The sequence below is a fragment of the Paralichthys olivaceus genome, chromosome 21, assembly GCF_024713975.1.
Source record: "Paralichthys olivaceus isolate ysfri-2021 chromosome 21, ASM2471397v2, whole genome shotgun sequence".
In the NCBI taxonomy this organism is placed as follows: Eukaryota; Metazoa; Chordata; class Actinopteri; order Pleuronectiformes; family Paralichthyidae; genus Paralichthys; species Paralichthys olivaceus.
In genome coordinates, this window is record NC_091113.1 from 8813211 (window position 1) to 8837794 (window position 24584).

At 41.9% G+C, this 24584-nt stretch overlaps 1 protein-coding gene across 24 annotated transcripts in view; it reads left to right on the forward strand.

Moving 5' to 3' along the window:
- Window positions 1–24584, forward strand: part of nrxn1a (neurexin 1a) — a 56187-nt gene that overhangs the window by 22022 nt on the left and 9581 nt on the right. For 5 of the 24 annotated variants that reach the window (XM_069517730.1, XM_069517735.1, XM_069517728.1 and 2 more), the window contains 17 exons: window positions 1904–2065; window positions 4295–4366; window positions 4687–4911; window positions 5014–5191; window positions 6107–6237; window positions 7432–7684; window positions 12593–12796; window positions 14004–14030; window positions 16792–16914; window positions 17303–17684; window positions 17996–18186; window positions 18784–18957; window positions 19264–19290; window positions 20186–20305; window positions 21107–21288; window positions 23190–23361; window positions 24281–24370. In XM_069517730.1, the coding sequence (XP_069373831.1) occupies window positions 1904–2065; window positions 4295–4366; window positions 4687–4911; window positions 5014–5191; window positions 6107–6237; window positions 7432–7684; window positions 12593–12796; window positions 14004–14030; window positions 16792–16914; window positions 17303–17684; window positions 17996–18186; window positions 18784–18957; window positions 19264–19290; window positions 20186–20305; window positions 21107–21288; window positions 23190–23361; window positions 24281–24370 (2713 nt within the window). The remainder of the gene's footprint in view (window positions 1–1903; window positions 2066–4294; window positions 4367–4686; window positions 4912–5013; window positions 5192–6106; window positions 6238–7431; window positions 7685–12592; window positions 12797–14003; window positions 14031–16791; window positions 16915–17302; window positions 17685–17995; window positions 18187–18783; window positions 18958–19263; window positions 19291–20185; window positions 20306–21106; window positions 21289–23189; window positions 23362–24280; window positions 24371–24584) is intronic. The other 19 variants (XM_069517745.1, XM_069517751.1, XM_069517746.1 and 16 more) reach the window with 8 other exon arrangements.

Here is a 24584-nt window from a genome sequence, read left to right on the forward strand (position 1 = left end):
CAACCACTTTTTTTTGTTAAATCCTTTACTCCCCACCCCCTTCTCTACTGTTTTTTTTCACTTCATCACAATGTAACTGACATGTAGGCGTGTACTGATTGGCTCATGCCTCACCTGCACGCAAATGGCGAGCCCCTTCCCCCTTTCCTGCATGGCGTGATTCAGAAACCCTTCCCCTCTCTGATTGGTCCGTAAAATGGCTGGAGAGGTCCCTTCTTCCCCTCTTTTCTTTTTCTCTTTTGATTTTTTTCGTCCTTCATTCTGCCACCGCATGTTCTCCATTGTGCCTATGATTCACTCTGTGCTCTGTTGTCGATTTTTAATCTACTGTGTCCTCTTTGCAAATGGTTGCATGCAGAGAGAGGAACAGGCTGCATGTTTTATTTTCTATGTGTATGTATGCGTATGGCCGTGTGAGTGCGTGTGTGTGGAATGAGCCATAACCCATATAACACCTGTGTGTGTGTGTAACATTAGTTTGTGTGTGTTCGTCTGTGTGTCATATCATTCAGATTCGCTGATCTAACAAACCCCCCAGACCACATACTAACAAACTAACACCATCATCACACCAATCACCCTAACAACACAATAACATAACCTCATCACAACTACTAACGACATTGAAATCATTAACCCTAACCTCAGTAACCCTACACAGCTTGGCCTGACATCAGTAACACAACTGTGGCTGCCAGCAGTGCAACAACTAACAACTACTAACAAGTAAATAGTACTAACACTAATTGTGCAGCACGATGAAGCCTGTGGATATCTTACTAACACCTGCCTGGCTGGGCAAGTTTGCCTGGCAATGATAAACACCGTCAGTGCGAGGGAAGGTACTGTAGTGGGAAAATAAAGAGCCCTCAACCTTTATGGGCAGTCAAACATGGACATTAATGTTCTGTAGAATATCAAGGTGATCACATACCACTAACTGTGATTTACGTGTGACAGAGTTGGCTATGTGTGCTAGCTAAAAGGCTTTGTACAATATATTATGCAGCAGAATGGGCTGGATAAATTATCAGTGTCACTATAGGCTGAGCATTAAGGAAAGTTGTTGTTAGTATGTTAAGTATAAATCAAACTGCGTTTTCTACCTTAAATGTAAAGCAACTCAGAGCTGCAGAGACATAAAGAGGAAAACTGTAATGTAAAGGTCGAACTGTGGTACGTTGAAGATGGTGTTAGCCTTTTAATGCAACTCTGCCCATATTGTGTATGTTTAGTCTGTTTTGTAGAAAGCAAATATAAGCGGACAACTTGATAAGCAGTAGATGCTAGACAGAAGAAAAGTCCGCTCACCAATTAATGCTCCCACAAACTTTTGATTTACTCCCCAGGTAGTAATTTCGGGCATATGTCATTGTTCAGGCTCCCGAGCATCAATTGGTGTGCAGACATGTTGTAGTCAGAACAATGCAGTGATAGAATAATTGAATTTGAAGTTTTGGTGTGGAGAGTCAAAATCAAGCAGTAGTGGCCCTAAAGCTTTGGGTGTCAGTAAATCTTTATTAATCACACACAAGATCTAGTTGTTATTCTGTACAGTTGCTGTTGACAGCAAATGGTAGATGGAGCTACAATGTTTATCATCAACTGTAGGCCGAGTGAGTGAGTGGCATTTAGCAGTGCAGAGCCACATATTCCAAATGTCAAGGATACTGACAAACACTCACACTACACAGTAAGCACTAATTCAATCACTCCAATCAAAATCCCAACAGCACAATTTACCAATTCCCTTAACCAATCAGGCCTTCTTCCCACCAGATTGCATACACATTAGTTACCAGAGTAACGGGGGCTAATTTGGCTGGTCAGCGCCTAGCTAGCGCTTAGCGCTACCTTTGGTGTGAGTATATAGCGTGTCCTTTCCCTGTGCTTTGTTGTGTAGGTGACCATCTCTGTGGACGGCATCCTGACCACCACAGGCTACACACAGGAGGACTACACCATGTTGGGCTCTGATGACTTCTTCTATGTGGGAGGGAGCCCCAGCACAGCTGACCTGCCCGGCTCTCCAGTCAGCAATAACTTCATGGGCTGTCTCAAAGAGGTGAGATGCATGGATGGTTTGTATAAGCACAGGGGATATATGCCTGCATGTAGAAAAACACCTTGATATTAACTCAAACTTGTGCTAGGTGAATATGAGAAAAATACCATTTTATTAGCATTTTTTCCTTTATCAATATGCAGTATATTGTAATATGAGAAATGTACACAAAGTCACACAGGAAATCACTCAACAAAATAAGGATAAAATAATATCATGGATATTTGCTGTGTTACAGCAGCAAAGGGATAAAAATAAGAAACATCAGTGAGAATTTATCAATGAGTAAATATGCAATGCAGACATAAAGAAATGTAAAAATAGCAATAAGGTATACAATGTAAACAGGATTGCACATGGAAAGATATTGGGATTGAGCAGACAGGTTGAAAATGCTACTTCTGTAGTTAAGATAGTTTGTCTGCAGACAAGTATTACAATGGGAAAATCTGATCATTTCTATGCCACATGATTCTACTGAGTGAAAGAATGATAATATAAAATAATTGCTCAGCCTGATTCTCATAAACTATTTTTAAGAAACACCAATCTCTCACTTTCTCTCTTAATTTCTCTCTTCCACCCTTCTTATTTGTCCCTCTCTGTCACGCACACATTTAACACACATTGTCTTGTAAAACGCACACATACACACAAATACTTCCATTTGGCAGACTCGCATAAATAGTCCCAGACACACACACATACACACACACATACACACACACACACACACACACACACACACACACACACACACACACACACACACACACACACACAGACATACACACACACACACACACACATACAGACATACACACACACACACACACACACACACACACACACATACACACACCCTCCCCAGCATCAGAGAGAATCAGTGATGAGTGTCGTTGAGGGAGTAGATACAGCACTAAGCACTAACATGCTAATTAGCTACGCCACAGAGGCGCTCCATCCATCCGCTGTGCTTGAAATGGGCCACCACGCTGCAACAACAAAAACTCACATGGCACAGTGATGCAAATACACAGAAACACAATCTTTGTATGTATACACTGCAGGAACGCACAAATAAACCCGCTACGACACACTGACAAATATAAATGTACATATGCACACACAACACTTGACGCAACGAGACTCCCAAATACAACCCATTCTGCACACACCCAGTCTGAGTCTCCCTCTAGTTCTCACAGACTCACACAGAGGCATAAACAAACAACCAAAGAAGTCGACAGATGATGTGCCAAACAGAGAGCTATCTGTATCAGTGGTGAATGCGCTCTGTGTTGCTTCATTAAGACTGATGGTGTTTAAATGAGGCTGCCTCTGTCAAAGTGAACCCTCCGCTGCCACATTTACATATTTAATACGATGATATGATAATCCATGTGAGCAAATTAAGATGTATGCAGTGAATCACGCGCATGGGCGATCACAGCTGTAGCAATTTTGTGCATTTTATGCAGTGCAGGCACACTCGTCCATGCACACACACGCCTACACCACTTTGCACACTTGCAGCTCTTATTATATTCAATAATCACCCTCAGTGCCGTACACACACACACACACACACACACACACACAAGCACATGACGTACAAATCCCAGGTGAAAATCCAATGCAGAGGAGAAATATTTTGTGATGTTGCTGAGTTGCTCACAGGTCATAGAAAGGATTAATGAAGCAGAGCCTGTGTGTGCTCGTCTCTCTCGACATCAAAATGCTCAGCACAAGCACAGTCTTTACACTCACACCGCTCAGTCAGAGAGCGTACTGTGTCAGGAAAAGTGAAGAGAAACAGAAAAAGGGAAGGAGAGAAAGAGTAAAAGCGATCATGCAAGTGGCGGGGACAAATGGGAGTTTTCAAAAGATGAGGTTGCAGTGGCTTGCGGAGGTTATCACTTTTAAATACAAATACTAGAACACCTGAATAAAAAATGTTTTACTTGGTTGAAAGATGAATGGTTTTCTGGTCATATTTAAGATGTTTTGTCCCCTTCAATAATCTCTTCTTTTGTTACTTCTGATAAGGTTAAACAACCTCATTCCTTTTGCTTGTTTTTGCTTATGGTTAAATAAATGATGACACTAGTCCAATCCTGTGCCTCAGCAGAAGCATTTGAAATGAATCCACAGAGAAGGGCTTCTTTGTCTTTAATCTAATAGTGAATTCATGTTTTATTCTTTCCCCCTCAATTCCCTCCCCTGAAGGTGGTGTACAAGAATAATGATGTACGGTTGGAGCTGTCTAGACTGGCTAAACAAGGAGACCCAAAGATGAAGGTATGCTCTTCAACAGCCAGTAAAACTTGAGCCAGACAACACATTATCCCCTTGTACCCCCTTGTAGAACACAGACATCTTTTTGTATCTCAACCTCCCGTCAGGCACTGTGAAATTTATACTGTAGGGATTTTAAGTAAGTGGGATTATATTTTTCAGAGGTAACCATGAGCTTTTGTCTTCTAGTCATTTAACAGCTGGAAGCAGCTGGCTTTATTTCAGTCCCAGACAACAAAGGGAATCATTTTGGTCTCGATATTCATTGGACATGTGTATAACAATCCCTAGAAATCCCCTAAACATTTCTGTTTTTCCTCCAGGTAAGTGGGGTGGTGTCCTTCAAGTGCGAGAGTGTGGCCACGCTGGACCCAGTGACCTTTGACACACCTGAGTCTTTCGTGGCGCTGAGTAAGTGGACAGCGAAGAAGGCGGGGTCCATCTCGTTCGACTTCAGAACCACAGAGCCAAACGGGTTGATGCTTTTCAGCCACGGCAAACCACGACAGATGCAACGCAAGGACCCTCGCACACCTCCCACAATCAAGGTGAATAATGTATTTTATATCTTTAAAAAAGCTTTAAACTAAAAGAAATCTTGTTATAATTACTACTCTATTGCCAGCCATTAATGTCCTTGCTTTTTACAGATTACTGATGATAAAGTGTTTGCCGTACAGGTGGACTTCTTTGCGATTGAAATGCTGGACGGACACCTGTACCTGCTGCTGGACATGGGCTCAGGAACCACCAAGACCAAAGCTATCGACAGGAAAGTCAATGATGGAGAATGGTATCACGTGGACTTTCAGAGGGACGGACGCTCAGGTTCGCTCACAGCCATCAACTCTGACACCAACCATATCGGCAGAGGTTGATAAGAAGGAGGCGGAATAATGAGTATAGGCAAGATAGTATGTAGGCAAGATAGTAGTATTTGATAGTGAGCACCAGCCATTTGGCTGCCATCTGTCGGATGTCTCCATTTCATTTAAACTGGGGTTATTGAACTTGATTTTAAGGGTGCTGCATACACCATTACACAACAGAGAAGAATCAATATACAGTAGCACTGTCTCGTTTATTGTATATTGATATAATTATCATAACTCTGAGGCTATAATTAAAGCAGTCATGGCTTGTTGCTTATCTATCTGGTAGTCATGGGCACATTTTGCCATAAACCAGTATTTCCTGCCACAAATACTGTCGATAGATTCGTTGAACACTCTTAAAACAATGCTGTTTTGTGGTAGTTTTTCTTGTCTATATTTGGTCCTCTTTGAACACTAACCAAATGAAGTGAATCAAATAATTGAAAACATGTATACACAACAGGCATGGTTTCAAATGTTTGTCAGCATAATGTAGTTTTGTTTTGCTAACCCACAGTGGAGGATGCCTGTAGCAGCGGGGGTCTTCTTGTTTACTGTGACTGTATTATGTCTAAAAATACACGTATTAATGATTTATTGGCGATAAAGTATTGGATTTTGGACTTTTAAGTGCTAAGTGATGACTAAGGCCTGGGTGGTTTGGGATTTCCATGGCGTCTGATTCGTGATGAGTGGCAGTGAGGAGTACAAAGAGTGGGGGAGTGATGATGACAAAGATGATGATGATGATGATGATGGTGGTGGTCATAAAGGTGGGAGTGGTGATGACAGTGACAGTCACAATTTTCACATCTAAGGACACAATGATTACTGAAGTTGTTTCGATGTGTCTGGTTTCTCTACTCAGGAACAATCTCTGTGAACAGTGTAAGAACAGCGTACACAGCTCCAGGAGACAGTGAGATCCTAGACCTGGATGACACCTTGTACCTCGGAGGCCTACCTGAAGATCGAGCCGGTCTCATCTTCCCTACAGAGGTTTGTGTTGATGTTTCTGTCAACAGTGTGACATACTTAGGTTGATTTTAGCACTGCAACAATCAGTCCATAAATCGATAAACAGAAAATTAAACAAAAACAGATTTCCATTGTCTCACATTACAAAAGTTGAATTACATTGCAGCCAATTAAGTATGTTTGTGTTTTGGATTGTTAGTCCTACAAATGAGACTCGCTAGACTAGTTCAGTCACAAACATTCACGTCAGAGTGTTTTTCTCAAGATTATTATGTGGCATTTTCATTAGAAAGTTGACAGTCCAATTAGAGACAGGAAACAAGGGCAGAGAGAGGGTAAGACATGCGGCAGTGGTCCCATAGCCAAGAGTTGAAGCATAGGTGTTTTGGTTATATAGCATATGCCTTAACCATCAGGTCACTGGATGGCCCCATGTCAAGGTTTTAGGTTTTTGCAGCAATCTACATTTTAGTTTGGAAGTGGGCCTTGGCTCTTGTAAAGCTTCAGGACTAATCTGAGAAAGATTGACACAGACAGTGCCTGTGCTTACAAACTCGTGCTGGCAGAGCCAGAGATAGATCCCATTATATCAACGTGAACAAATGTTAACAAACATATCAAAATTCACATACGACTAGCTGCTAATGCAGGAGGAAGCTGGGAGTGGGGGGTGTCAGATTTCTGACAACAGGCAGCTGTGTAACAGTGAGCTTGCAGACTGAATATGTACCACATGTTTATATGGACTGTCTTGTTAGAATGAGGTCTTAGCAATGATCAGAGGATGAATGACTTGTGCCTATCTGAACTACAATGAGGCACCGTTTTTTAGAACTGTCTTCATAGACCTAAAGATTAATCAAGAAAAAATGAGAAGATTTTTTCAAATCAGATTTATTAGAATTTAATCAGAATTCAATAAAAAATAGATTAAATATTTGTCCCACCATGTTGTGCTTTGTTGTCATTGAGACATTGTCCAATTTCTCTTTGCTCTATTTCTTCTTTCTGATTTGATTTTACAATAGTAATTATTGATTACCAATGTGGAGTCCACTTATCAAGAGTATAGCTGCAATGATTCATATATTTTCTATTCTCTGAATTGTTTAGAACCATTGTCAATCTTTTGATGGATCTCAAATTTTAAATGTTGAAGATTTAGAATTAATAAATTCAGTGAAACTTTTCAACTCTGGTAAATGTTTTCCTCAGGTGTGGACAGCTCTGTTGAACTATGGCTACGTGGGCTGCATCAGAGACCTGTTTGTGGACGGGCAGAGCAAAGACATCCGACGACTGGCCGAGGCCCAGAGAGCAGTCGGCGTGAAGCCCTCATGCTCGAGAGAACCGCCCAAGCAGTGCCTGTCCAACCCCTGCCAGCACAACGGCATCTGCAGGGAGGGCTGGAACCGCTACGTCTGTGACTGCTCCGGAACGGGCTACCTGGGACGCTCCTGCGAGAGAGGTAAGAATGTTGGGGTGTGATGTTGGGAAGAGGACAAGCTTGTATAATGTTTCACATAAGAGCCGAAGCCACGGATTCCCAAACGAGAAGAGTGAGCCGGCTAATTACGGTCACTAAACAGGAGCATCTTGTGCAAATGTAATAATATGCCAAGATGCAAAATACAGTCATAATGACAGCTTTGTCATTTGCTTTTTGGCTTGAGAAGATTGAGCAATGCCAAAGGGACGAGTGGCAGAAGACAGATGGTATGCAGTGGAAAGTCTAAAGTTTAAAGTCAGAAATAACTCTGAAAATATGTTATGATCATCAGTTATATTGGGTCATAAATTTTTTATTCATTATACCTTTAAGATATGCCTTATTTTTGCTTTAAAAGGCCCGTCCTTACAGATTAACATTTGATAGTGCTCTGCTAAAAACGTACCCTCATAAAGATTTATGGCAAATAAAAAATGTGACTAAACTATTAGTCAAATATCAAATCTTGCAAATTGAGTTTAGGGATGATGTGGTGATGGAGTGTAGGAAAGTGAGAATGAATAACAGGTAGACAGTGGCAGGAGACAATGAAAGAAAATCAGTCTGCTTGCTCAAGAACAAAAAGCAATAATAGTGCAGGTGTTTTATCTTTGGTTGGATTTTTTCATTATTCAAAATCACACATTCTTTGTGTGTAAGTGAGGGTAGTAAGATGGAGGAGAGGGAATAGAAGGGAGCAACAAAGATAGAAAGAGAGGAGGTGGGAAGATGCAGAGCTGCAGACAGAGCTATTGGACTGCTCTTGATGTTGGAAGACTGGGAAAACGTTGGGAGAGGAAGTGTGAAGAAAGCTGGGAGCAGAAGCTGTGACAGAGGCGGGTGGAACCACCAGGCTGGAACCGCCATGTGACAGCAGGTGAGGAGATGAGGAGGAATGGGAGACGGGAGTTGAAAACCTGACAGAGACAGAGAGAGAGAGAGAGAGAGCGAGAGAGAGAGAGAGAGAGTTATGAGAAAAGGTATGAATTCATGCCGAGAGAAAAATTGAAAGTGGGGGAAGATTGAGCGAGAGTGATACAGGCCTGTTGAAAGAAGCGAGATGAAGTCAGACAAGGGGAAGAGAAGAAATGTTGTTTGTGCCACAACTGCTGATGCGTCTCAAGTGATGATTGTACTATCATCTAACAGGAGATACACACACACACACTTTCTGAAAGGTGTTGATACGAAGATGTTTTATTTCGGGGACAAACATCCGCAGTGTATGTTTATCATAGCAATGTGCCCTCCTCCTTGCCTTCTCTTAGCTCTGTCTTCGTCACTCTATCTTTCTTCATCCCTCTCTGTGTGCATTGAGGGGTCACTAACTGGTGGTTCGGTGGATTAAAGGAAGCACAGATGGAGAAGCAGATGGAGAGAGTGATTGGCCGTGTTTACGCCTTCTACCTGCGGTTTCTCCCTCCCTTTTTTCCCTTCCTCACTCGCTCACTCTCTTCTTTGTTCCCACTCGCCACGCTCTGGCTCCAAAGATTAATTTTTGTTTTGTAATGAGCAGCTACACACATAGCAACACATTTGCACACGTCCTAAGACATTCTTTTTTCGCTGTCTTTGCTTTCTCTATGGAAGTTCGTTGCTGTCAGGAACAGAAAATAGATGACAAAGGGTTCATCTTTGGGTCAAATTTCCAATTTCAGAAGAGCAGATTCAACAGTAATTTTATTTTTCTAGTAGCTTGGAAAAGCCAACTTTATTGCCCCAAATAAAAAACAGGGAGTCAATTAAAGCTGGGTCTCTGATAATGGCCGGGAGCGTGGTGGACTTGAACAAATAGGCTAGCCGGGGAAATAAACGAGTGGATAAACTCCTGGTGCCTGAGCAATAGAGCAAGTGGAGCAAATGCACCCCCATCATTTAGTTATTTGGAGCAAAGTTGTGGGTTTGCTACTCCGACTTATTGTCTTTTGGAAAAAACTCATCATACCGTAATCAGGTTTTATATTTTGGGAATCTATATGAATGATAATTTTACTGTTTTCAGCAACTGACACCCTCAGAGTTAGCTCAGTCCAAGCCATCGCTGATCGATCAGAGCAGCTGCAATGGTCTGAATTTACAATTTCACAAAAGTCAAATTAACACAACGGTAATGTTCAGCGGTGGAAGGTGACTCATTTAAACTTTTACAGACGACTTTGTTGTAGTTACAGTTCTAGACCTGAGATGGAATTATTTTCAAGTATGAGGATGCATCGCTCTGTGTAATGATCTCTCCTCTCGTCCAGCTGCTCTGTGCTTTCATTAGTATGATTATTTTCTCATTTTCTCATATGAGAGACGCAGGATTACTCTGAGCTGTGGTTTCACAATACAGTCTAGTCTTTGACCAAAAACCTCTTCCTAAGTGTTGAGGAGAAAATGTCCTCTTCTGAAGATTCCTTGATTTGAAATGAAGCTCTACTTTTAACATTTTTATTATTATTTGTGTATAACATGTGAGAGCAGCTACTGCTAGAACCTGTGTGAAAAACAAATTGATGGCACAGTATTCAGATTTAATTCATCCAAACTGTTTGTACTTTGTTGCATTTGTGAGTATTAAGGTTACCAACCCATTGTTTAACCGGGTTTATTATCTAAAACATATTGAATTATATTGTCTTTTTAATTTAATAAATTCAACTATGTAATATACTGCCTCAAATAAAGGCCTGTTACCTTCTGCAGGTCCGCAGCCACTATTGGTTGTATGTTCAAATGTCTTTCATCACTTAATACAAATATTAATAACCTTAAATTATTTTTAAATCGACAGTTCTCACAGTTCGTATAAGAAATCCAATTATTTGAGAAATGTCAAAAATAAAATGTTAAGTCAAAATGTCTGAGATAGGAAGTCAAAATTATTGGTTTTATTCAAAAAGTCAAATTCCTCAAAATATGACATATCAATATCGATGATACATGAAAACTGCAACGTAACAACTAGAAATAATGAAAGAGTGACTAGTAACACATCAATCATTTCTTATGTTAGTACACAGACTGACAGTGACTCAGGTGTCAACATATGGAAACATGCTATAATCATTCCCATCATCAGTGTCTGTCGTCTAAAGATTTTATCATGTCTCTGTGGATGGTAAATCCCTGGTAAGCGCAACAGTTTGGTGATTTTGTATATTTTTCTTTCCAGCAAATCCCACATAACAACTTTAGTGTGAAGCCAAAACCTGATATCGTTTTTTCTTTCCCCCCTCTCTGCCACAGACCTCCATTGTTGTGAAAACTATTTAAAAAACACATTGAGTGAGTCACACTGTTGCCTGGGCTGACAGGTTCCTTCGTTACAATAAGCACGTAGTTTATTTTGAGTCAATCCCACATACACTGTCCTGCTGCCATAAATACTCATTAGTGCACAAAGTCCCCAACAAATGCTCTATCAGGTTGAGTAATGTTCGGTAAAAGTAACAGAGCTCGGCTGTTTTTTGGAAGACCTTTTTTTTTTTTAAATGTAACTATATTTGCGTGACCCATTTTTTAAGATTTATGTCTTCAGGATGAAACAATGGGTTTGGGTATGAGTGCCACAGCCAGACTTTAAGAAGTGCTGAGAAATGAACTAACATCCTTTAACTACTTACAGGCTTTCAGTGATTCCAGTGTGTTACATTTCAGATTTTTTTTTCGGCACAACGGGACTTCCATATTTTTCCTCCTATCTAAACCTCTCCCCTCTAGTTGCTGGTGGTGAGTCAGGTGGCGTGGCGTGCAAAATGTTGTCAGCTGTCTGCCTTTTTCCAAAATGTGTTCAAGTGTGTTTAGGTGTGTGTGTGGCTGTTAGGTATGTTATCTGTGATATAACAGGCCAGCCACCTTCTTTTTTCCTCAAGTTAATGAGGGTTCATTTGCATTTTAGCCAAGAGCTTTTCTCCCTTTCCCCCTCCTTTCTCTCTGTCTCGCTCTGTCCCTATTTTCTCTCCCCCTGCTCTCACTTTACTAAACCCTCCTCTGTTCACACTTAAATTCACTCACTTATTTTGACATGCACACACACACACACACACACACATATGCACACTATCTCTCTCTCCTCCCCTCATTCTCAGCTCATCAGTATTCATGAGGCCTCACTCTCTTCCTGTTCTCTTGTTTTTGCCTTGGCTCCAAACGTCTCCCACGGAAACAGGGAGAGCGAAAGGTAGAGAAAGCGAAGGAGGAATGGAGTGGAGAGATATAAGATGGAGCAAAGAACGAAGGGAAGGGGGAGATAAAGACGCAGGGACACGGAGAGAGTGTTTAGCTGTGTATGTAATTGGCCAATAAAAAACAGGGTCCTCAGAGGTAAACAGTTTAGCGGCCGGGGATTGGCCTCAGCAGGTAGCAGGGAGAGGAGATTATGAATATGTAAATGAGTATGCAAAAGACATTAAAGCGGGATCACCTGAGCTTGTTACATTATGACTCCAGGGTCTGAGATGTCAGCGACAGTGGCTAACACACTCATCGCCATGCATTCTGATTTAACCGGATAATAGGGCCAGCCAACCAGCTGCAGCTATTTTTACATCCTCTTTTGTAAGGCGGAGGGAGTGATGATGAATTAAGGGTGGAAAGTGATGGGATGAATTTGTTGGAAGCAGGTTTGAGCTTCAACATGACATGGCGGGGGAATAGGGGAGTATTGTCGCGCTGCAACGTACTCTATCATGTATAAATCTAGTTCACTCAACGTCAAATCGCCTTTGTCTTCTCCCTCCTCTTGTGTTTTCTCCTTGCCAATCATCTTCTGTCTCTTTTTCCCTCTTTCTACCCACCTCACTCGCCCCCAACATCATCTTTATCTTCCTCCGCTTGTCTTTCACTTCTTCCCCTTCCCTCTCTATCACTCACTCCTGTCCATCTCTGTTCATCTCTGTACAGATGCAACTATCCTGTCCTACGACGGCAGCAAGTTTATGAAGGTGCAGTTGCCCGTGGCGATGCATACTGAGGCGGAGGACGTCTCGCTACGCTTTCGTTCCCAGCGGGCGTATGGCGTTCTCATGGCAACTACATCCCGTAACTCTGCAGATACCCTTCGTCTGGAGATGGATGGGGGCCGTGTCCGACTCACTGTCAACCTAGGTACACACATGCACACAAACATGTAGATTCTCCAACGCTATTTTAATTATATGTCGAGGGAATGTAGCTGACATCAGCCTCTTGGCTATTTCTTTCAGTGGAATGTCATGAAATGTTGATTAATAATGTGTTGTCCCAGGAAAATAAACTTTTCCTAGATTAATCTTGATAATAATTATTCTTGATAATTCTGCTGCACTGTTCATACTCAATATATTCAAGACATGACAATTTTAAGTATTGGAATTGACTTTGTAGTGTATATACAACTTGCCTTTGAATGCATACACACAGAAGGTTAGTGGTGTTGTTTTTGTGTTGAACAGAGGGTTTAAGCCTCAAGCTGCATTCTCTGCTCACTCCCAGTGGACCTGTGCATCCCTAACACCTCCAACAATCAACACAAAGACTCACAAACTGTACAGATACACACAATTAGTATACACACATAACTGCAGGAAAAAACACTATCCCTCTATGTTTTGTACACTTCCTCTTCTCTATTAAAACATTTTTTTCCAGTTTTCACAGTCACACTTTGACTTAAAGTTGCATACACTCACATGCTAACACACACACACAGACTTACAGAGGGGTGCATGTGTTGGTCTCTGGTTGTCTGCAGCCACGTCTTTTCTGTGGTTGACGCCACACGACACACCAAGTCATCATGGGTCAAATAATAATATTAATGATGATGATGATAATAATATTAATACAGGGACTGAATCTTCCAACAATTTGCGGAGATTTCTGCTCTGGATGGGCGACAAAAACTATGGGATGTGTTGGATGTCATCAGACAAACTGAAACGCACGACCCATCTCAGTCTCCTGGTGCTTTTTCATTGGTGACTGAAACTGTCGCTCAGGCCAGAGCAGCCAGTGAGCACACTGCTCATGCTGGGGACACACCGCTCTCCTTGACACACGTGACTGGTCGATGTGGAGATCCTCCAAACCGACCTTTGTCCGATTTTGCTCTTTATTGGCTAAAAATTCAAATCACAAAAATTCACACTGATGTAAGAAAATACACCGTCTGACTTTAGGTCCTGTGACAAAGGAGAGTGTGTGTTTTCTCAGCAGTGTGTGCGTGTGCATGTTTGTATATATATGTGCAGGGTGTGTCGATGTGTGCGTCCCCAGGGCGTGGAGAGTTTGAGTATGTGTGCAGCATTAACCCTCTGCTCTGCTCTCCCTCCAGACTGTATCAGGATAAACTGTACAGCCAGTAAGTGATCCTCCATCTCACCTAACCCTTCCCCTTTCCTCCTCCTCCTCAGTATGTGAGTGTGTGAGTGTGTGTGTTTATTTTATGTATTTATCTGTTTCTGACTATTTTTCACTCTCTCAGTCTTGTCAGTCCATCTGATCTCATTCAACATATCTTTGTACCATGTTTCTGTGTGCATTTATGTGTGTGTGAGGGGGGGAGGTGCACATATGCGTGTTTAGAGTCTACTTGTTTAGCTGCACCACAGGAGTGGTGTGATTTTTGCTGAGGGCCAGGGTTTTCCACGTCGGCCATTTTAGCAAAGAAGGATAGACGGAAGAGAGGATGGTGGGGGTGGACGTAAAAAAAAAAAAAAGAGAAAGAAGAAGAAGGGAAATAAGATAAACCTGAGTATGAGGTCTTCATGTAAATTAGGTTTGTTGAGAAGCATGAACTGAAGAGGTGGAGGAGGAGTAGCTGGTGGATGAATGCAACACGGACCTGCAGGCTAATTACTTCTCCTTCATGCTGGAGACAAAGACACGTTATCCCTCTGTTTTTATCTGCCGCACCTTATTTTCAGTGTCTGTCTGTTCGTTTTCTTTGTTTGCTTGTTTTTCGGTAAACTGTACATGGAGGTACATTTGGTGTGTTTAGTCGGTGTGTGTGTGTGTGTGTGTGTGTGTGTGTGTGTGTGTGTGTGTGTGTGACGAGCTGAATCCCTGATGAAGTTTAATTCCCTCACGTGGAGTTTCTCTCTGTCACGACCACTGAGAAAGCAAGAGAGTGAGCGAGCAGGAGAGAGAGAGAAATGCTATGTGACGGCAAAGAGGTGGTGAAATGGATGACTGCAGTTGCCATAGAAACCCTACTAGCCACAAAGCGCCGTTGCTATCCCGCATGGTTGTTGGCCAATTTTAGACCAGTTGTCTCAATGAACATTTCAGTAGGCAGCCACTTTTCTGGCACACCGTGTGCATACAATAAATTATACATCTGATATTCGAGGGAGAGGAAAAGAAATTACTGAAATAGTCCACTCAGCAGTCAAATAAAAAGCCTCGGCAGGGGAGAGATTTGAGGCTTATCCAGCAGAAAAGCCATTTGTTATTTCGAGCTAATGAAATATGAAATGCTTTTTGTCATTTTGTTTTCATTATCCTGCTTTTATCACCTCCAGTAGCTTATGTCCTTTGATTTGAATTGTATTTCCTTTGCAACAAACGGTCTTGCCTTTCCTTTTGTCTTAGCACAGAACTGTGTCTGTCTGCTGACCACAAGCAGCTCAGCACTAAACCTCACCTCAATGCTGCTGTCTGCACCTTTAGCTTTGACCTAAAATAGCTGTGTGCATGTGAGTGTTTGTTTGCCTCGCCCAGTTCCCAGGTTGACACAGATCACTGCCTCACTCTCACATCAGTCTGTCCATTCTTTGAATATTCGGTCAAATATGCAAAAACACACACACACATACACTCATAAGCTCACACATATGTACACATATTCTCTCCTTCACTCAGTGCTAGGCAGTGATCCATGGTAACAGGATGAGATGCTCATGCCCAGAGCACAGCTGAGTCTCCTCAGGGGAACCCTGTGTCCTCTCTGAATGCACAACACACTATTTTAGCTTTGAAAACACACACATGCACACATATGCATTTCACGCTGCCATATCCATTTTGATTGACTTTTCATGACTAATTCTATATGCGTGTCTGTCTGCCTGTGTGTCTCCCTCTTTATCTACCACTCTACCTGACTGTGTGTGTGTGTGTGTGTGTGTGCGTGTGTGTGTGTGTGTGTGTGCCGCTTGCGTGCCTCCATGAGTAATATAGGCATGCTTGACATTTTCTGCGGCAGAAACTGTTCGGGTCAGTTTACTTTTCACCTCCCCCGTCATTACCTCCTATAGGTCACTGTAAGCAGACTCACTCACACTATTCAAACCAACAAGGCTTGGAGGAGGAAGGGGAATGTGTGCGTGTACACGTGTGGGTGACAGTGTGTGTTGGAAAGCAGTGGGTGTTGTGCTCAAGGTTGGTGGGGTGCTTGTCGAGAATTGGAGAAGGGAGACACGGAGGTTTTGGGAACAGTCAGTCTGTCAAATGTGTGCAGTCACCTATGTGAAGATATGAGCTGGTTGATGGGCAGAGAGAGAGAGACATCATGAGAGGACAGCTCAGCCTTTTTCATTCTGCTGCACATCAGCACCTTGGAGAGCTCTGTGGTGTTCCTCTTTGTGTCTAGTGCCACCATGAGGCTCTTTGCCGTACTGCGCCCTTGTAGAAACTAAAGTGATGCATGCAGACTGGGTGCCGGAGGATTGTGGTGCAGTTTGACATCTGTGCTCTTGTGGGTAGGAGGTGGTCATCAAGGCGGTGTGATCTGTCCACAGATGGATTAGCTCAGCATGGGTTTGTTGTGACTCGTTAGGTTATGCACCCGTGGTATCCATTTATGTAAATCTGTCTGTCTGTCTGTCACATCATTTGTATCGCTGGCATATCTGCAAACAGACCTGTATATCTGTGGAGAGAGTATGTTGACATGTAGGTGTATGTCTCCCCCGGAATATGTATGGTTCCCTTTACTCCTATTTCCCTCCATTTCCTTACTTCCTGTCCTTGAATTTGAATTCCGCTTGCCTGGTTCTCTGCTTCTCCTCCTTCTTCTCATCTCTTTCTATCTCTGTCTCTCTACATTTCTATCTCTCCTCTCTCTTATTCTCTCTCCACCGCTCTGTGCATATGTTAATGGTGCTCTGGGCTATGTGTAGGTAAAGGCCCAGAGACCATCTTTGCGGGGTCGGGCCTCAATGATAATGAGTGGCACACGGTGAGGGTAGTCCGGCGTGGCAAGAGCCTCAAACTCACCGTAGATGACCTGCAGCCTGTTGAAGGTAATCACAACCGCTTAATTTAAAGCTTCTCACCATAAATTACTCTCTACACTCTTTGTAGGTCTTAGACTCCTGCATGAATTCTGTGTATTGTTTTATATGAGAAAAATTGCTGTGACAACAAAATTAAGGGTTTTATTTCTTTTTTAGAGAGCATCTGTACGTGTGTAAGTGAAAATCATTCTGAATTATGATTGTACATGAAAGCCCCAGTATTTACATTAGTAATTGTATTAGTGTGTGTTGCATCTCTTAGTATCAATCTGTCACTGCTAGTTATGGTGTTGAAATAAGAATTAGGATTAGTATTAGTTTTATTATTGAACAGTTCCACTTGAAGCCCAACTTTCCGTTGCACCTCACCTTTGAAGTTTATCCCTAAAACCAGGTCAGATGGCCGGCGACCACACCCAGCTGGAGTTCCACAATGTGGAGACGGGCATTGTGACAGAGAAGCGCTTCATACCTGCCGTGCCCTCCAATTTCATCGGCCATCTTCAGGGCCTGACGCTGAACGGCATGCCCTACATCGACCTGTGCAAGAATGGCGACATCGACTACTGTGAACTCAATGCCGTTATCGGCTACAAGAGCATTGTGGCCGATCCTGTCACCTTCCGCTCGCGCTCCAGTTTCGTCACACTGCCCACACTGCAGGCCTACTACTCTATGCATCTCTTCATGCAGTTCAAGACCACGTCACCCGACGGCCTTATTCTCTTCAACAGAGGAGATGGCAATGACTTCATAGTGATAGAGCTGGTTAAAGGGTGAGCTGAACAGTGTTTCCATCACATGAGTCAGTCTTTCACACTAGTCAGTGCAATGTATGTGCATTTTTAAACAATTTAAGGTCTACCTTCCAATTATGCTATTTTTGATTAAGTTTATGTCAACATTCCCCCTAATTAACACAATTATAAGGCTGAAATTTCAAATATGAAAAATGCACAAGTCAGGCAACTCTTTTTCTATTCTTACAGTTATGCTTTTACATAACAGATGATAATGCCCTGAAGTGTATGACCCTGTGTTGCTCTTCATTAATCTGCCTTTTCACTTTTCCTTGTTTACTCTCTAGCTACCTACATTACATTTCTGATCTGGGCAATGGGGCACACCTGATTAAGGGGAACTCCAACAGTCCTCTAAATGACAACCACTGGCACAATGTGCACATATCCAGAGACACTAACAATCTCCACACGGTCAAGATTGACACAAAAGTCACCACGCAGACCACCATGGGTGCCAAGAACCTCGACCTAAAGGGTATGCACAAACACACAAGCAGTGATACCTCAATCAAGGTAGCTTATGTGAAAGGTTGGGATAAACATAGTTGATAATACATTCTGCTCACAGCATACAATTACTGTAAACTGGTATAGGCAGCTGTAGCGACTGATTAAATTAAAAAAATTCTGGTTTTGGAGGTGTCTTGGTTAGTGAGCTTTAGAGATGCTGGTAGATGGATTTTATTTAAAACGTGAAACTCTTTATACCCTATTCAGTGGACTCATTATATTCACAATGCATTGTGAAAAGTAGTGAACAACACTGCTCTCTGAATGAAAGAAAATAACCGACAGATGAGAGCAGAGAGAGTAGCGTGTTATATTCAAAGAAATGAATTAAAAGCCTCAGATGTGACTGAATAGACTTAGCAGCAAGCACAATAACCTTGATTAAAAAGAACTGAAAGTTTTAGCAGACAGTAAATATTTTCCATTTATTCATGTGGGAAAATATGTTCAGAATAATATGTACCAACTCAACTTTTAGAATTGTCTTACTGATGCTGACGGCTGAAAAAAAGCATTATGATTGGTTAACAAGGCTGCCATCCATCGTGTTGCACCTCCACAGGTGACCTGTACATTGGGGGCGTCTCCAAAGAAATGTACCGGGACCTGCCCAAGCTGGTCCACTCTCGTGAGGGTTTCCAGGGTTGCCTAGCAACAGTTGATCTAAACGGCCGGCTCCCTGACCTCTTGGCTGATGCCTTAGCAACCATGGGACAAGTGGAGAGAGGCTGTGAAGGTGAGGTGCAAACACACATACCAACACACCAGTAGTTGTGTCCAGGTCCCACCTCCTTTATTGCTTTTTCTGTCTGTCACTTTTCATTGAACTCATTCGCTCTCTGTGATCAAGATAACCCACTAACCCAGCTCTTGCTCTGTTAAATGTAAATTTGACTCTTTCTTTTCATCTCCTCCTCTCTGTTCCTGCACATTGAACTTTCTCTCTCTGCTCCACTCTTTCAGCAGTTCACAAGCATCTGTGTGCATTGACTAACCATCTAACTTAATTTGCTTGTTTGCTTTTTTGTTTGGCTGACAAAAGTTACATTGATGAAAGCTGACTTGCAAGGTATATTGCTTTGTCTGAGCATGTGAGACGTGTGTGTGTGTGTGCGAGTGAGAAAATGTGTGTGTGTGTGTGTGTGTGCGTGTGCGCGTGCGTGTGGGTGTTGGTATGTTGGTATGTGTGGGTGTGTGCGTGCTTTGAAACTACCCAGTGGTGTCCAGTGTTGTGCGGATCCCAGTGATCCAGAGTCAAAGGTCAGAGGTGACCTGTCCTCTCCTAGTGATTTCATCACTGTAGTAACATCACCACCGCTTGACTTGAGTTGACCACAGCTCCACTACCCGGGTTGCCTAGCAGCATGCTGTCTAACCCACTCCTACTAACTCCGCACCTAAACTTCAATACTCTTATTTGTGAATCATTTCACACCCTCCCCTCCGTGCCTCGTGTTGGAAGTGCATTGAAGGAGAACTAAGTTTAGAGCTTTGACATTCTCGCCTGTTGTGTTTTTGGCACGAGGCAGGGAGAGAACAGTGCCGGACGGCTGAAGAAAGAGTATTGAGATGAACGCCTTTAAACATAACTGCCCTCTTATGTTTAACTCCTCCTCCTGTCCTCACCCCACTCATCTAGCCTCACCACATGCATGCTGTCAACATTTGGCTATTTTCACCCAGTAACACAGACCCCAGTTCAGTTTTAGTCAATCTTGTAGTATCCCCCTGTAAATGTAAGAATGGGAGCCTATCTACGTTATCCTTCAGTCTCCAATAATTTCTACTAATGCTACTAAATCAAAACGCTATTGCAGCACAACAACCATTTCAAACTGCAAAAATAACTAAACTGTACTGTCAAACTATTGTGAACACACTGGGCTCCTGACAAAACAAAAAAGTATGTGTTTATCTTCTCCTAACTTGTGCACCCTCCAACCCCACCACGTCTCTCACTGCAGGTCCCAGCACTACCTGTCAGGAAGACTCTTGCTCAAATCAGGGAGTTTGTTTGCAGCAGTGGGAGGGCTTCTCCTGTGACTGCAGCATGACTTCGTATGCTGGGCCACTATGCAATGATGGTGAGTCCTTGCTATGTCTCTGTTTTCTGTCTCGCACTAGGGTGGATAACAGGTCGTTTCAGATGTTCATGCTGTAGACAGCTGAAAGTACAAGATCTGCATTTTCATGTGTAACGGTTCACATCTTTGTGAGTTATGTGCACAATTTCCTTTGCCCAACACTCTCTGTCAAACCATAATGCTCACCTTTAAAGTCACTTATAAAACACACACAATCTGACATTAACCCTGGTGTAGAAGTAAAGGTCTAAAACTGCTGCAATTTCATGATTTGAACTGAAGCATTTTTGTGCATTTTATCAGAGCCACCACGTGAGGGCACTCTCAACTGTTGATTCTCAAGTGGCAAAAAAAAATACTACAATACCTGTGCAATGTCTAGTTTGTGTTTTCTCCTCTTGTCTCTTTTTGTGTAATGTTTAATAAATTTATCTTCCTGCTTTAGACACTAAATACTCCTCAGCAGCCGCACAAGCGAGATACATAATGTAGTCACCCAATGAGTCAAATAATTGTATGAGTTGTTATTTGTATGAGTCAATTATTGCAGCCTGCGGTAATGTAGAGAAGCACTTTGGGAAATTTTTTTCCGTAGGAGGAATGAGCAGAATGCGGAGGACCAGTCATCTCTGACATTTTAGAGTTTTTATGATTATTTTTCAATATGCCCCTTGTGTATTTAACATTTAGAAAAAAATATGCAGAGGTACCATCTGCAGTATGGAACCTCTGATGATAGATAGCACTGTTTATGGCATATAGTCGTGCTTGCTATAAAATATTTTTATCTGTGTGGACCAGCTGGGACCACTTACATCTTTGGGCGCGATGGAGGCGTGGTGGTTTACACATGGCCCCCGAATGAACGTCCCAGCACCAGGGCAGACCGACTCGCCCTCGGCTTTAGTACCCAGCAGAAACACGCCATTCTGCTCAGGGTGGACAGCGCATCCGGCCTCGGAGACTACCTTCAGCTGCAGATAGTAAGTGCAAGTGATTTTTTTCATTTTAGTACATATTGGTCTTCCTTGAGGAATTAATTTCTGCAAAACGTCGATACACTGAATGTGCTTCATTTATTCCCTTTTTCAATCAGGAAGTATCTTGAGATACACTGGGTCTGTCCCCATAAATACTCATGTGGTAAAGGCACACTGAAAAATGCTAACAGTACAATAAATTCACACTAATTGAACATCCTGATCCCACTTCCGGGTGAGTGATATTCAACAGTTCCCCACAGACAGCCTAAAATCAGTTTCATGATTTATTTATTATCTATATTTATTTATCTTTCCTGTAGGTAGATGTTCATTTTCACCAGGGAGGATGGTAAAGAAAAAAATGCATGGACAGATTTTTTCCAAATTTAGGAATATTACTTGGGAGTGTATCTCCAGAATGAATGTGCACTGCAGAAGAGGTATCTACCAAGTTTCTGCTGAATCCTGCCTGTAGAGAACTATAAAACACATTTATGGATGTTTTAACGGCCACTGACATGGTGTGGGAGAGAAAGGGAGGCAAAGAGCACCGTCCTGCTCTTTTCGATGCCTCCAGTTTTCAACTTTTTAAAATAAACTGCACTTCCTGTGATTTAGTTATCAACACTAACTAAGAATGCTCACCTGCACACACAAATTCTCTGGGATGTCAGGAATGACAAGTTATTAAGGGGAATACGTTTGGGGTTATTTTTGTTTAAAGGTGCCATCTAATGAGATTTTATTCAATAGACATTTGTTCAAGATTTTCCATCCTGATCAATGAATAGATCATTGCACAATCAAAATGAACAATATCATAAAGAGAACTGTATAACACTTAAATGACTTCTCTCACTTCATGCTACCAGTGTTTTTTAGGTTATGGACTGAGATTATTTTAACAAGCGCTGTGTGTGATAGACTGTCGCATCATTTCCTGCTCCAGGGTGAAGTTGTTAAGTACCATAAGTTGCAGCTAATGAGGCTAACCTTCTTTTTGCACAAGCTCTTTCTCATCTGCTACCGCCCCCAGCTGCATTTCTGCAACATTATGCCACTGTTTTGTTTCTCTTACTGCTGCTGGTGAAAGAGTGCCAATTTACAAAATGTTGAAACCGCTCCACTTTTTTTTTACATTCTTTTAAGTTATAGCCTTATGCTAAAATAAAAACATATTTTTTCTTTTCGATAAATCTACACTCTCTTTCCCATAATGACAAAGTAAAAACCCAGTATCACATTGACATCAGTATACTTTCCCTTTGCTGTGAGACATGAAATTTGGCTCAGGTGTCTCCCATTTCTTTTGATCATCTTTAAAATGTTTCTACACCTTGATCAGAGTCCACTTTGGAGAATTCAATCGATCTAGATTTGGAAAAGCACATACTCATCTGTACCTGTCTGAGGTAAAACAAAAAACCAAGCAATGAGGTTAAGGAACTGCAGAACTCAAAGACAGGATTGTGTCAAGGCACAAGAAAACTCTCTGCTGCTGAAACTGCCAAAGAGCACAGTGGCCTCCATAATTCTTAAATGGAGGTAATGTCTCTTCTGAGTACAAGTCTGAGGCTTAGACGTGAGCAAGAACCTGAGAGAAAATCTTTTTTCAATCATCAGGCTGCAACATGACAAAATGTGAAAAAATAATTAACAATTAATTTTATAGATGCACCCACCGTATTAAATAAATCTTCATGTCTGCTTGGATACATTTTTAAGTTATCCCTGAGCTCATTTGACGTCTTGCAAGTGTGAGACAGACCCATTATCTCCTTTACAAGAGAGATCTAAGAGCATAAAGTAGTTAATGCAAAACCACCAACGGGGAAACACATGCTGTCGTCGCCTATTAAAACATGATCACATCCCTCATGAAGAATTTTCCTCCTTCTCAGGACAAGGGCAACATTAGAGTAGTGTTTAATGTCGGCACTGACGACATCAACATCGAGGAGAGCTCCAAGTTCGTCAACGATGGGAAGTACCACATAATCCGCTTCACCCGCAGCGGAGGCAATGCAACCCTCCAGCTCGATGACCTGCCGGTGATAGAGCGCTATCCATCAGGTAGGCCCTGCCCCCCCCACACAGAAGCCCGATCCACAGACCCACTAAAGACGTGCCTGTCCTGGGGCAGAGCTGACTACACCTTAGTCCACATCAACCCAACTCCTGATTGATGAGAAATATAACTGCAGTTTTGTTTTATGTTATTGTGTTTGAAATGAAATATGTGTCATCTGATATGAAACATGACTTTTTAAACCATAAAATGAATTTTTATTAAGATAGCCTGTACACTAGCCAGCTATGTCATGTTAGGCCTGTTAAATAGTGTTAAAGGTAATTTATGAAAATATTCAATTAAGGTGTCAGTTGTTTTTCTCACCATAAAAGAAAATAATAACAGTTGGTGCATTCTGGACAAATAATAATTTAAAATCATGTCATATTTTGAGTTAAATGTTTAACTAGAGAGAAAAAATAAGAAAATGAAAAAAGTGTATTTTGTTGAACATAGACATTGTTTTTATATTTGTTGGTTTTTATATTTAAAGTGGTAATCGTAGGTAGTAGTCTTTAACACAACGAGGTCCAGGCTTTAGGTAGCTGATAGTTAAAATGCTAAATGCCAGTTGTTGTAAGGTGTGTGTGAGGGTTCTTCCTGTATGTAACTCTAAACTCAGTCAGTCATATAGGCAGTATGTGGCAGCTGTAACTTTATTTACCTGTGCTCTTGCAGATGTTAACCCCTGAAATGTCTCTTTAAATTAAACCCAATGAACAGAGAGTAAGAGTCCGCTCACTGGAACCATAGTGAATTCAGCTCCTCTTCTCTTAGCACACCAAGCTTAACTTAATGCAGTGACATACTAATGATGAGCAGACCATTACTTTCTTTTCATTGCTGTTCTTTTTGTATCCAGCTCCTGTACCACGTTTGGATGTGCGTAATTACTACTGTGTTTTCATCTCTAAATTAAAGGCAACATTGATAACGAGCGCCTGGCCATCGCCAGACAGCGAATCCCCTATCGGCTCGGTCGAGTAGTTGACGATTGGCTACTCGACAAAGGTAAAAACCCTGATTAAAATTCCTTAAAACTTTGAGCTTAAAATATAATATGAAGACAGTTGAATATACTTTATTGTGCACCATCAACTAACATCTAAAAATCTAAATCCATAACTAAGTATTTAAAAGTTGGACAGCTGTAGTGTGTAATACTGTGTAAACTGTAGTGCCTGTGAACATATCTTGTTAGTGTGTATCTGATAATATCAGGTTA